General features: G+C 39.3%; 1 protein-coding gene across 5 annotated transcripts in view; it reads left to right on the forward strand.

Annotated features, from left to right (window-relative positions):
- LOC132778493 (uncharacterized) overlaps positions 1-14,178 on the forward strand; it is a 44,071-nt gene that overhangs the window by 8,188 nt on the left and 21,705 nt on the right. For 4 of the 5 annotated variants that reach the window (XM_060781499.2, XM_060781501.2, XM_060781502.2 and 1 more), the window contains exons 5-7: positions 1,791-1,815; positions 3,913-3,945; positions 9,809-9,886. In XM_060781499.2, coding sequence (XP_060637482.2) covers positions 1,791-1,815; positions 3,913-3,945; positions 9,809-9,886 — 136 coding nt within the window. The remainder of the gene's footprint in view (positions 1-1,790; positions 1,816-3,912; positions 3,946-9,808; positions 9,887-14,178) is intronic. The other variant, XM_060781503.2, reaches the window with a different exon arrangement.

Raw genomic sequence — 14,178 nt, forward strand, 5'->3', positions numbered from 1 at the left:
ATATGGCTGGAATGTCTGTTGATCACTAAGAAGATATTTGTGAAGAGGATGAATTGAGTTTAATGATCCAAGTCAATCCCATACCTTATTTTTGTGACTTATTACTAGATTGGGTGACAATCAAGGATGAAACATAAAGGCTTCTCAACAACTGGTTGTTTCATTTTTTTCACTGAAAATCATTATGGACAGTGTCTTTTTAATTGTTTAAGCCACTTTGAATCCCAAACTGGAAAAAAGGGCAGAATAGAAATATAATAATAATAGTAGTAGCAGCAGAATCATCTGGAAATAGCTTTTGGAAATTCAGAAAACAACATCAGTTTATGTATTTAGATTTTAGTGTGGTCAATGTGCTGTCAGTGATCTGTTTTTGAGTAGAATTTTTCCAGTGTAACTTTCAATACGATTCATCTTGAAGAGCTGTTCCGACTGTTGTGACAATGATCAAGATCATCAAGTGTTTTTTTTTTCTTTTGAGTAAGGGCTAACAGAAAAAACTTTAAAGTGTTCAATCCATTTAAAAGACTATCCTATTCAGACTTTGATCCTTGGATGAATGTTACGTAGTAACACTTTTGGAGCATATCGGGAGTGAAATTTAGCCGTCCAAACTATCTACAATTACTTGTAACAGGTTATGAAAATTACATATCTTGTCTTCTTGATATTAGTTCATGTATAGAAACAGATTGGTAACTATGTTTCAGAAGATAATGGACCAAAATGGTTTCTCTTTTTTCATGTCCATTCCTTGAACACTTACGACATCTATGACTGAAACAGAGATGATAATTTAAAGTTCAAAATTTACCATGCCAGAAGCAGTAATGTTGGGTATCATTATATCATGCTATAAAGAAGCGGCATTCGTTTTGTTTATCATTTGACTTCCATTTATCGTTGCATTGAACTTTGTGGCTGACACGTTATCTAAATTGTCTGAAGGCTTTTCCTGGACTATATAATCCATTTTTTGGTCTTTTATTAATGGATGTTAGCAATTGGAAAAGCATTTCAGACCCAGAAGCAATTTTCTGCGTAGAATTTAAAGATAAATGACCAGTTTTTCGATCAATAATTTTCTATCAATCTATCTGAATGAAACCAAAGATCTGCTTTTATTAAACAGAAGAATTCAAGAGTGTGTTATTAAAGTGCTCTTACTGTTTTAATCAAGGTGTCAAAACATTAAACATAGGCACTTGATTTTGAAAAAAAAGGAATGGAGTATACTGACTTGCTGCTCTTTTGAATTCTCTCTTTTATAATACCTTACCTATAACATGGAAACTACTTTTTTGTATTTTTTAAAATCCAGATCTGTTTTGTTGATTGAATTTATTTTAGTTTCTCACCTTTCCTGTCACTCTTCTCGACGTTTTAGAGAGGAAAAAATCACCTAGCAATTTTCATCAAATGGCACAAAATCTTGATTTTGAGGGAGTTCAGCTCCTAGGGTTGTAGGAGCTGAAATTGTGCAAAAATCAAGACTTTGTGTATGCCATCCCCAAAAGTCAGACTAGCACAAATCAATCATTGCGTATGAATAACACTAGATTTGAGCTTAAATTAATCTTGTATTCCTTGAAATTATGTTTTTCCATAGGCTTTAGCTTCTGCAGAAAATCACGAAGGCAATGCTTTTTTCTTTTTCAATAGAAGTTTGCCTTTGATGTCATTTATCTGCAGAAACTATACTCATGGGAACACTTTTGTCTTTAAAAAAGAAAAAGGGTAGTTCACTAATAGTTCTCTTTTATTTCTGAAACACTTGCATCTTCGTTTAGAATGAAAAAGACCTGCAGGAAAGACGTGAGTGCAAAACTTGCTTTTCATATGTTGTTGCTATGACAGCCCTTGATTGCAAATTGATACATTTAAATTGTCTTCATTTCTGCTAGCTTTTCAAAATCCTGATTTGACATCACAAAATTGGAAATATTTCTGCCTTTTCAGTCACAGTAATCATATTAATTTTATTATAGAACTGGCAGTTATTTGTCTACATCAACAATGCAATAGATTTGTTCAAGTAAATAAACATAATAGCTGAAATGTGATTTTCAGCAGTAGGTTTAGGTGAAGGAACCTGGATCATCACAATACAGGTAAAAAGTGTTGACATAAAGACTATGACTCACCAACCAAGGCAGATGTTCTTCTGCAAAGATGGAAGGAGGATGTAGAAGAAATGGTATGCCGGAGAACGATTTTCAATGGTTTTTTCACTGTGTTGTTGAAGACTTTCATGGCCGGAATCACTGGGTTGTTGTGAGTTTTCCGGGCTGTATGGCCATGTTCCAGGAGCATTCTCTCCTGACGTTTCGCCCACAACTATGGCAGGCATCCTCTGGGGTTGTGAAGTCTGTTGGAAATAAGACAAGTGGGGTTTATATATCTGTGGAGTGTCCAGGGTGGGAACATTCCACAGACATATAAACCCCACTTGTCTTCTTTCCAACAAACCTCACAACCTCTAAGGATGCCTGTTGTAGATGTGGGCAAAGCCCCAGACAGATGTTAAACCCATTGCTCAATAGTTCTCCTTGCTTCATTTCTTCTGATGACTCTGCCTGTTCTTCAGTGTCCTGCCAACAGCACCATCCTTTCATTCCATCCACAATAATAATAATAATAATAATAAGAATAATCTTTATTTGTTACCCCGCCTCCATCTCTCCAATGGGGACTCGGAGCGGCTTACATGAGGCCAAGCCCAAATGACAATTACAATAAAGAAAAACCAAAAACACAAACTGAAAACGCGAACAACAAACAATAACATCATAGTTACATAAAACACATGAATACATAGCAATATGAAAAATAAAGAATATGCACAGGCACAATAATAATGAGTGGGCAACGTGTAATAATTGAAAGGACAAACTGAATAAAGCTAATTAAAAAGTCGGGCGAGATAAAAGAGGGAAGCAGATAATTTACGGAGGAGGGCTCATTTTAGTGGGAGTTGTGGAAGCAAGCTTTCCCATTTGGGGGGGGGGGGACGGGACGTATACTCCAATGACAGAACTTTGAGGCAGAGCAATCATGTGGGATTATATACCTACTAATCAAAGGCGCAGTGGAAAAGCCAGGTTTTAAGGTTCTTTTTGAAGATTTCTAGGGAAGGGGCTTTCCTAATTTCTCCACTACTTACCTACCAAGAAGCAGCAGCCAGACCATCAACCCACCCCCTTGCTCATTACTTCTGCTGCCAGATTTTAAGCTCCTTTAAAGCAAGAAAGGGGTGTAAAATCTGATAGAAGAACAAGAGACAGAATTGGGTGGATCACTGGGAAAGGGACTTAAAATCAGGCTGAGCTGTGGGATGGTGGTGAATGGAAGAGCTGGCGCTTTTGGCAGGACATGGAAGGACAGATGGAGGTGCAAGAGAAGAAGTAGAATGAGGCGGTTAAGCTAGTTCTACATGAAAAGACAAATGGAGGTGCAAGAGAAGGAGTAGAATGAGGCTGTTAAGCTAGTTCAACATTAGGAATCAAAATGAAACTGTATTTTTTAAATTAAAAAAACAACTTGTTTTGTCCCAAAATATTCTCTTGATGCCCTGGAAGGTACAAAACAAGCTAATATGTCTTCTAAATAGCATTTGGGGGCAAGAAAGAGATATTCTGGAGAGGCAAGTACATTGGGATCTGTGTTGTCCCCCAAGTTCTCCCGAGGGTCTTCCATAGTTGCCCACCCCTATATTAGGGGGTTATTAAGAGCATGTGTAAAGACATAAGAATAATTTGGCAAATTTCAGCTGGGTAATGATGACAAAAGCATCTGGTTCCAGCAGGAATAATATGGCTAGCTCAGAAACTTGAGTATGCAGAAGAAATGGCTTAATGTACTGTTTGCAAACATTAATATGAAAATACAGTCTTTATTGGTGTGTCTTTCCAGGTTCCCCAATATTAACTCCAGAGCCAATCCCAGGTAAGAACAAATATTTTTTAGAAACTGGATTTCTTAGAATCTCAGTAATTTCAAAGAAAATTATCAGAAAGTGATTCACTATAGTACTGTCTTTCCATGGTGGGAGATTGTATGCTCCTGTGAGGCATTGATAGCTGTGCTGCTAGTAGAATCTCCTGTGCTGTGGAGTCAGGTAAAATGTGCCAGACAGCTATTGGAGCAGCAGCAACAACAAAAATACATGTTGGTACTGCACAGAAGGTGGCATGGTGTAAACCCCTTTCGAATGTCATTTACCTTGAAAACCTATGAAGAAGCAGTCCAAAATGAAACAAAAGTACCAGGAAACTCCAAGGTCAGAAAACACTCAGTGAGCTACTGGCGATTAGAGGACAAATTCAAGATGTCGTGGTTAATGACGCAACCAAAAGGACGTTCAGTTGTTGATGTGATCAGAGGTAAAAGTGAAGTCTGAAACTGCGCATCACATTTTATGACCATGGAATTAGAGACACGTAAACCAGAGCAAACCAGACATAGTAAAACAATAGATGGAATGTATAAATATTTGTATTATTTGGGGTGACCAAGCGAAAGTTGGTAATAATGAGATGTCATAGTTTGAATTGAGTGCTTTACAACAATTCTAAGAAGAAAGACAGTGTTGCATTAAATAGTGAGGAGAAATGTAATCAAAGCAATTAAAGAATAGAATGCAACGACTGACAAAATAATATCAGTGAAACTTCAAGGAATATAACAACCACAATCCAATTTTATGCTGCAGAAGTTTCTATCCTGGAGCCCAGGAGGAAATTGATCGCATACCAAAACACAACTTCATGTCAATCAGAGGTCATTGGAATGCAAAAATAGGAAACAGAGAAGAATCCAAGATTGTAGGAGAATTTGGCCTAGGTTCAAGAATTTTGCAAGGCCAATAATTTGTTCATCACAAACACATTCTTCAAGCAATCAAAGAGGCAGTGGTATATGTGGGCATCACCTGATGGCAAATAGGTAAAAAGGTAAAGGTTGTCCCCTGACATTAAGTCCAGTCATGTCTGACCCTGGGGTGCGGACAAAGCCGAAGAGCTGGCATTGTCCATAGACACCTCCAAGATCATGTGGCTGGCATGACTGCATGGAGCGCCATTACCTTCCCACCGGAGCGGTACCTATTGATCTAGTCACATTTTGCATGTTTTCAAACTGCTAGGTTGGCAGAAGCTAGGGATGACAGCAGAATATTACGCCGCTCCCTGGAATCGAACCTGCGACCTTTTGGTCAACAAGCTCAGCAGCTCAGCACTTTAGCCCACTGTGCCACCGGGGGCTCCCTTGATGGCAAATACAGAAAATCAAATAGATGGCCTAATTGGAGGCAGAAGACGGAGGAGTTGCCTTCCCATTAAAAAAAAATAGGCCAGTAGTAGATTGTGGCACAGACTGCTATCAAAAATTTGAATATTTACGGGGTGTCTGCGCCCTACACCACTGGAGAAATTACACTGTTTAGCCGGTATTGCACCACCTGACATCCGCCGGGAAGTAGCAGCCAATAGTGAAAGGACCAAGGCAGTGACATCTCCAGCTCATCCCCTGTGTGGATATCAGCCAGCACGTCAGTGACTTAAATCAAGAAATAGTTTTCTAAGATCTACAGAGACACTCGCTGGAACACCTCAGCAAGCGAGAGTCCAAAAGTGGCAGGCTCAAACCCAGAACCTCAATCAATGGCTGATACCAAATGAGAGACTCCCCCCTGGGCACACAGAAAACTGGGCGACTTGGAAGGCGCTGAGCAGACTGCGCACTGGCACCACGAGATGCAGAGCCAACGTTAACAAATGGGGCTACAAAGTGGAATCCACGACATGCGAGTGTGGAGAGGAGCAAACCACTGACCACCTGCTGCAATGCAACCTGAGCCCTTCCACATGCACAATGGAGGACCTTCTTGCAACAACACGAGAAGCACTCCAAGTGGCCAGATACTGGTTAAAGGACATTTAATCAACTACCAAGCTTGCAAGCTTTGTGTTTTGTTTTGTTTGTTTGTTAAAAAATGCAACGCAACTGTTTGGTCTGCTCCTGACACAATAAATAAATAAATAGGGGGATATTTTACATGACCAAGTAGAAATAAAAAGGTGATGGAAATAATACCTCGAAGAACTCTATGAAAAAATGAAATTATGACAGGTTCATTGAAGGAAGAACCATTTGAGAATGAACCTGTAATTTTAGAAAGTAAAGTGGAATTTGCACTCTTGGGAGAAATAAAACACCAGGAACAGGTGGCATATTAATAGCTACAATAACACAATATATGCTATTTCTAACAAAAATCTCTCAACAAATATGGAACACAAAGTATTGGCCCACAGATTGGAAACACTTCGTATTTGTCCCTCCCCAAGAAAGAAAACACTCAGGATCATAATAACCCTAGAATTATTGCATTAAAACCTGTGCAAGTGATGCTTAAAATTCTACAAGAAACCTTTACAGTATATGCAGATGTTGCAGATATGTCAGATGTTGAGGTTGTGTTCAGGAAAGGGAGAAGCACTGGGGTCATATTGCATATATAAATTCTTGAAGGCAAAGAATTTCAAAGAGAAAATAAATCCATGCTTTATAGGTTACAACAAACACTTCGATTATATAGAACATGAGAACCAATGGGTTGCTTTTAAATAAATGGATGTACCTCAATATTTGACTGTTTAATTACATAACTTATATGTTGAACAAAAAGCTATTACAATCAGGGCAGTATGTGGGAAAGTAATAGTTTCCAGTTGCCAAGAGAGTCAAGCAAGGCTGCATTTTATCACCTCATCTATTTTAACATCTACACTGAGCATATAAGTAAAACAGGATTAGACTTGAAGAAAGGGGGCATGAACATTGGAATTGTAATATCAACAATTTAAGGATGTGAACATCAAATATGTGAGAGGAAGTCATAGGGAGGAGGGAGCAAGCTTGTTTTCTGCTGTCGTGGAGACTAGGACGCGGAACAATGGCTTCAAACTGCAAGAAAGGAGATTTCATCTGAACATGAGGAAGAACTTCCTGACTGCGAGAGCCATTCAGCAGTGGAACTCTCTGCCCCGGAGTGTGGTGGAGGCTCCTCCTTTGGAGGTTTTTAAACAGGCTAGATGGCCATCTATCATATATTGCTTTGAATGCAATATTCCTGCTTCTTGGCAGGGGGTTGGACTGGATGGCCCATGAGGTCTCTTCCAATTCTATGATTCTATCACCATGCTACTAGCTGAAAACAAAGTCCTAGAATGATTACTGAAGAAAGTCAAGGAATAAAGTGCAAAGACATTGCTACAGTTGTACAGGAAACAAAAATAATAACCACAGATTACACAACTTTAAAGTAGACAATGAAAACATTGAATTAATTCAAGATTGTCCATACTTTAGCTCACTTACTTACTTAGGTGATTCTTCATTGTCTGAGTAATGTTGTCCTCCAAGTTCGGTGTACTGATGATGAGTCCGTAGGTGACTATGGAGCCCTTTTCTTGATCTGCATCTTCTCCCGCAGTGAGGGCATTGGTTTTCAGATGGAAGGCAGAAGGCTTGACGTGCCTTCTGCTTGACATGTTTCTCTCTTTTGTCCTCCATTCATGCCTCTTCAAATTCTACAGCACTGCTGGTCACAGCTGACCTCCAGTTGGAGCGCTCAAGGGCCAGGGCTTCCCAGTTCTCAGTGTTTATGCCAGAGTTTTTAAGGTTGGCTTTGAGCCCATCTTTAAGTCTCTTTTCCTGCCCACTAACATTCCGTTTTCCCTTCTTGAGTTCGGAGTAGAACAACTGTTTTGGGAGACGGTGGTCGGGCGTCCGGACAACGTGGTTGGTCCAGAGGACTTGATGGCAGAGGGCCATCGCTTCAATGCTGGTGGTCTTATTTATTTATTTGTTTATTTATTTATTTATTTATTTGCAGTCTTATATTCCGCCCTTCTCACCCTGCAGGGGACTCAGGGCGGATTACAGCAAACACATATATGGCAAACATTCAATGCCAGTTTGACAAACAACATTTAACACACAAATACACCGAGGCTATTTAACTTTTTTCTGGCCGCCAGGGGAGCTGCTGCTTTTCATCCTCCATCAACGACACCGATGAAGTTCTTCCGCATTCCACATTCCCCGGAGTTTTTTTTTTTCTTTATGGCCTCATAAATTAGTTAAATTTAGCCTCCCACACAAGGTGGTACCTTATTTTCCTACTTGACAGATGCAACTGTCTTTCGGGTTGTAAAGGTCGACAACGGGCTACACAATGGCTGGACACCCACTCCAGCCCGGGCTGGCTTCGAACTCATGACCTTTTGGTCAGAGTGATCTTAATGCAGCTGACACTCAGCCAGCTGTGCCACAATCCCGGTGTTTTTGCTTCTTCTAGCATGCTAACATTTGTCCGCTTGTCTACCCAAGAGATTTACAGAATTTTCCGGAGGCAACACTGATGGAATCGTTCTAGGAGTTGCATGTGACACTTTAACTCAATCATTAATCAGACTGAAGACTGTAGGCAAGAAATCAAAAGAAGTGTAAGACTTGAAGGACACCTTGAAGGAACTGTAGAAGATTCTAAAGTGTAGAGATATATATTTAAACACTCAAGTTAGGATTATGTATGTTACTGTATTTGCAATTAATATGAATGCCTGTGAAAGCTGAAGAGTGAAGAAAGCTGATAGGAAGAAAATGAACTCGTGAAATGTGGAAATGAAAAAAAGTTTTGGAGATATTGTGGATAATAATAATAATAACAATAACACTTACACAAGGCCGAGGCCGAACACAACAATACAAGCAATAATCACAACAATACAAGCAATTATAATGGATAGCTAGAAAGACAAATAAACCAGCCCTAGAGCAAATCAAACCTGAATTCTTCCTTGAAGCCAGAATGAAATAAACTGATAGTCATATTTTGAGAAGACATGACTTACTAGAAAAGACAGTAATGCTTGTTAAGGTAGAAAGCAATAGGACAAGTGGAATACCTCATTACAGATAGATCCAATCAGGGAAGCCACAACCCTGAATTTGCAATACCAGAGCAGGGGTGTTATGATGGGAGGCTTTGAAGCCTTTCATTTATGGATTCATTTCCTGAATGGTAGTGGGCATTTTATTTTATTTATTATTTATTTATTAATCAATTTTATATACCGCCACTCTCTGAAGGCTCGGAGCTTTTTTACAATATACATATGCATTCTGTTGAAGCTTCTGAATTCAAAGGTGTAACTACAATCTTTTCAAATAACTCATTCATTAAATAATTTTAAATTATCTCTAATACATATATTAACTATACTAGACAAATTCATGAGGTAAAAAAATGTACGCGTACCTCCTGGGTAGCATATGGCAAATAGGTGCTTCCTCTGTGAATCTAGTATGTGTTTTGATTTCTGGGTTTAGAAGAAAAGAAAAATGGTAATCTGAATCATTAGTTTGCTTTTATTGGAAATAAAATATGCAGTTTCATTACAGGTTGAATCTGCCTTTGCTGTTCCACTTCGGTGGTTAAATGTAACAGCTACCTTCTGTTCAATTGGCCAATCCAAACAGTTTGTAGTTGCACACTTTTTGGTTTAACCACTGTGTTGAAATAACATGGGAATTACATGGGAACATGAGTAAATATCTTCTGAATTTACTCCAGCCTGTTTTATTTAATCCTTAATACTAAAGGAAGGAAAATGAGGCAAAAGTTTCTGTCCCTTTTACTGATCAACTCAGTAGGATATACATTCTTCATGCATTTATGTAGACAGTAGATGTGGCAAAGCTCTTTTAATTACTGTATGCAATATGTTTGTTTTCTTTTTAGTAAAGCCACAGCCTTCAAAAATTATAAGATCTCTGAGAGATTACATGAAGGATCCGGATCGAAAAGAACCACTTATAGGTATGGTTTTTCAGATTAATGAATGTCATTATTATCTTGAGACTGCAGTGTTCCACGGTTTCTTCTGTAATTTTTGTCAGTGAATGTCATTTACCATCAGAGTGGTAATTGAGCCTGGTCTCTTGCAGATACAGGTTGAGTATCCCTTATCCTAAATGCTTGGGAACAGAAGGTTTTGGATTTGAGAATTTTTTTGGATTATGGAATACCTGTATTTCCACATGTGTGTCTAATGAATTACCTTAGACATGAGACCTAGATCTTAACATGGAATTACTTTAGTCTTGCTATATATCTTGTACACATAGCCTGAAGGTAATTTTTATACAATACTTTTTAATAATTTTATGCATGGAATAAAATGTTCATACTTTGAAACATTAGAAAGCCAAGGTTTCATTCGTTCAGGCATCCATGTGTACAATTTTGGAGCTTGGAGTATTTTGGATCTCAGAATAAGAGATGCTTAACCTTTATTGTGCTGTATTGAATTAGGGTTTGATAAGCATTTACTAAACAATGTGTTGCCTCTGCTGGCAGTGTTGATTCTTAAAGCCACAGTTCTCCTGCTTCTGGACCAGAGGTCCTCAAACTATGGCCCGGGGGCCGCATATGGCCCTCCAAGGTCATTTACCCGGCCCTCACTCAGAGTCAACTTAAGTCTGAAATGACTTGAAAGCACACAACAACAAGAACAACAGCAACAATTATCCTATCTCATCAGCCAAAAGCAGGCCCACACTTCCCATTGAAATACTAATAAGTTTATATTTGTTTTAATTATTGTATTGTTTTAAAGTTGTTGGGAGGTTTTTTGCACTACAAATAAGATACGTGCAGTGTGCATAGGAATTTAGTCATGTTTTTTAAATTATAATCCGGCCCTCCTACAGTTTGAAGGACTGTGACCTGGCCCTCTGTTTGAAAAGTTTGAGGACCCTTGTTCTGGACTGTCTCCTCTGCCAAGATGTAGTTATGTTCTCTGCAACAGAGACATCTGGAGGTAGAAAGCTAATACTGTGCCACTATTCTCAGTTCATATTACATCTCAACAGATGTTGATGTTCTATGAAGTACCATAATAAAATGTAAAAAAACCCCCACCTTTGCCACTTGCATATGTGTTCTGTACATTTGGTGAATAATGTTGTTGTCGATGATGATGTTGCATTTTTTTGTCACCCTCTTCTCATGTCTTGAGGTGCGGTACAACACAGTTAAAATAAATTGATAAAACATGTCTGTTAAAATACACATATTAGAAGACATACTTATTAAAATATTAAAATCATGCATAGTAATGTAAATTTAAAATTAATAGTTTAAAATTCACTGGTTAGGCCTGCTGGATGAGATAGGTCTTTAATTCTGTTTGGAACTGAACTGAATTCAAACTGGAATTTTGTTTAGCTATCAAATTGTTTCTAGCAAGCCAATGGGCAGTGGATGAAAAGGTCCTTTGGGTGATAATTGCCAGTTGGGTTCTAGCTGGTTGAATTTGTCGTGCCCCGTCACCCCCAGACCTATGTATAAGGGATGAACATGACCAGGTTTTTCCAGACAGACGCGAAGGAGCACCAAACTGGGCAGAAATCTTCCCTTCTTCAAATTCACCCCCCCCCCCCCCCGGATTGGCAGGCAAGAGGCCATTTCAGAGGGAACATGGCCAGTGAGGAAGTGTAGGAACAGTAGGATGAGGGGAAATCCTTCCATTCTGCTTCCTCCTTGTGATTCTCAAACTTGGGCTGAAACAGCTAGGAAGGAGGCGACAGAGAAGACAGGGAAATCATGAGTACAAAGGGGCCCAAGTATCTCCCCAGCTTTGTCCCTCAAGGTGATCCCCACTGTCTTAGTTCCAGGTGCTGATCTCACAGGAGCCTGTTCGCATTGCTGCTGGCTGTGCTGCTCTGGTAGCAGCTATCCACAGCTTGGGAGGATCAGAAGGACCAAGGTTGGGCAAATTGTTCTTTTCCCTCCTAGCTGTCTATCACTTGGTCCCCGGTAGTATGAATTAGACCACAGTCAAATCCACAAGGCTTGCTGGTTCAAACGGATGAGTAATTTTTCATTCTCATGTGCTTTAGACATGTAGGAGGATACAGAGCCTTCCCCTTCTGAATTGGGTGGGTGCTATCTTAGTGGCCTGTATAGGACTAGGTCCGAGAATGTCCACACATGGTTGAGCCAAAGGCCTCAGCTTCAGAGTCAGGTGCTTCTAAGCAGATTCAACATGGCTCCTGCCAAAAGCATAGGAAAGTCCAACATACTTCCATCCTGAGCAGCATGGTTTACTCCTGGCAATCTTCAGGGGAAGATTATGGAAATGACTACTCCTTTGCTTCTTCAGGAGGAGGGAGGTCCTAGGAGTATCTTCTTGGTTTTGTTGAGTTTTTGTTTTGAGTTTCAATGCTGTTGTTTTATATTTACATGTTTTAATTCATTGTTTTTTTTAATCTGGTTCTGCTTTATTCTTGTGGCCATTTTGACCCTTATGTAGACTGCTCCAAGTCCCTTCGGGGAGATGGTGGTGAGGTATAAGAATAAAGGTCTTCGCAGTTATTCCAATCAGACCATTTTCCTTGTATTTGAGAAAGGCAATCCAAACATTAGGCCTTGGCCTGCCTTTGGAGATTACTCAGTTCCAGGGAGCAGTTTCCCAAAGCAGTCCCTTCATCCCTGGAAATTTCCTTTATAGATTACTCTATGGATATAGTGAAAGAGGGGTATAGTAAACCTTCCTCCCAACAACCTTAATCCATAATGTGTTGAGAAATCCTGTAACCTTTTGAAAAGTGTTACGTCTAATATACAAACACCCTTGCTGTAAGTATAGCAAGGATGCACTAAAAATCAGGATAGGAGACTGCCCTTAAGAAGGCAATTGAAGTCTTTTCCTTGGCCTCAGGAGTGGAAACTTCAGTTTTCATCATGTCTAAAACGTCACTGCCCTGATCCAAGTAAAATTTAAAAATAATTATTTATCCATCAAAATGTATAAATATACATCCTTTCCCCTTTTTACAATATCTTGGACAGGGAAAGTATGCCATATTTTGCACAAATAAAAAGAAGAAAATCAGATGTACTATAAGCACACTTATCAGTTTTTTTATTTTCCCTAATTGCAGCTTATACTACATATATCTCTACTACACATATTTTATGTACGTATACATATTTTGGTTGTTGTTGTTATTATTATTATTATTATTATTACATTTTTCCTCCCTCCCGCCCACCCTTATTTTGTGCCACTTTTGCCAGGACCAACTCTTGTTTCACAACTCAAAAATGTCATTGCTTCTGTTGCCGGCTTGTAACCTTTTCCCTCATTGAAGATATACTCGAAAAAATTTCCAAAAACCGGTTTGTTTCCATAATGCCTTTTTAATTTTAATATTACAAGTCAATTTGTTATTAATAACTATGTTCCAAATTTCCCTGTACCATTCTTCTAACTAAACTTCCTTTCTTTCTTTCCAATTTTTTGCTACTAACAATTTTACTGCTGTTAGCAAATTAGAAACCATTTCCTTCTCCTCTTGTGAAGAAATTGGATTGTCATGTATGAGTAATAATGGTGATTTTGGTGTACTCTCTATTTCTATTTTTATAATTATTCTTATTTCTTTAAATACCCTTTCCCGAAATGTTTGTATAAATTTCCAGTACCACCACATATGAAAATATGAGCCTATTTCCTGATAGCCTCTCCAGCACTGATCTGAATATTTTTTTATCTATCTGATTTAATCTAACCAGGGTTAAGTTCCATTTCCATGTTGTTGTAGTTCATTCGTTCAGTTGTCTCCGACTCTTCGTGACCTCATGGACCAGCCCACGCCAGAGCTCCCTGTCGGCCGCCACCCCCCCCCCCCCCCCAGCTCCTTCAAGGTCAGTCCAGTCACTTCAAGGATGCCATCCATCCATCTTGCCCTTGGTCGGCCCCTCTTCCTTTTACCTTCCACTTTCCCTAGCATAATTGTCTTCTCTAAGCTTTGCTGTCTCCTCATGATGTGGCCAAAGTACTTCAACTTTGTCTCTAGTATCCTTCCCTCCAATGAGCAGTCGGGATTTATTTCCTGGAGGATGGACTGGTTGGATCTTCTCACAGTCCAAGGCACTCTCAGAACTTTCCTCCAACACCACAGTTCAAAAGCATCGATCTTCCTTCGCTCAGCCTTCCCTAAGGTCCAGCTCTCACATCCGTAGGTGACTACAGGGAATACCATGGCTTTGACTATGCGGATCTTTGTTGCCAGTGTGATGTCTCTACTCTTTACTATTTTATC

This window comes from Anolis sagrei, chromosome 6 (assembly GCF_037176765.1).
Source record: "Anolis sagrei isolate rAnoSag1 chromosome 6, rAnoSag1.mat, whole genome shotgun sequence".
Taxonomy (NCBI): Eukaryota; Metazoa; Chordata; class Lepidosauria; order Squamata; family Dactyloidae; genus Anolis; species Anolis sagrei.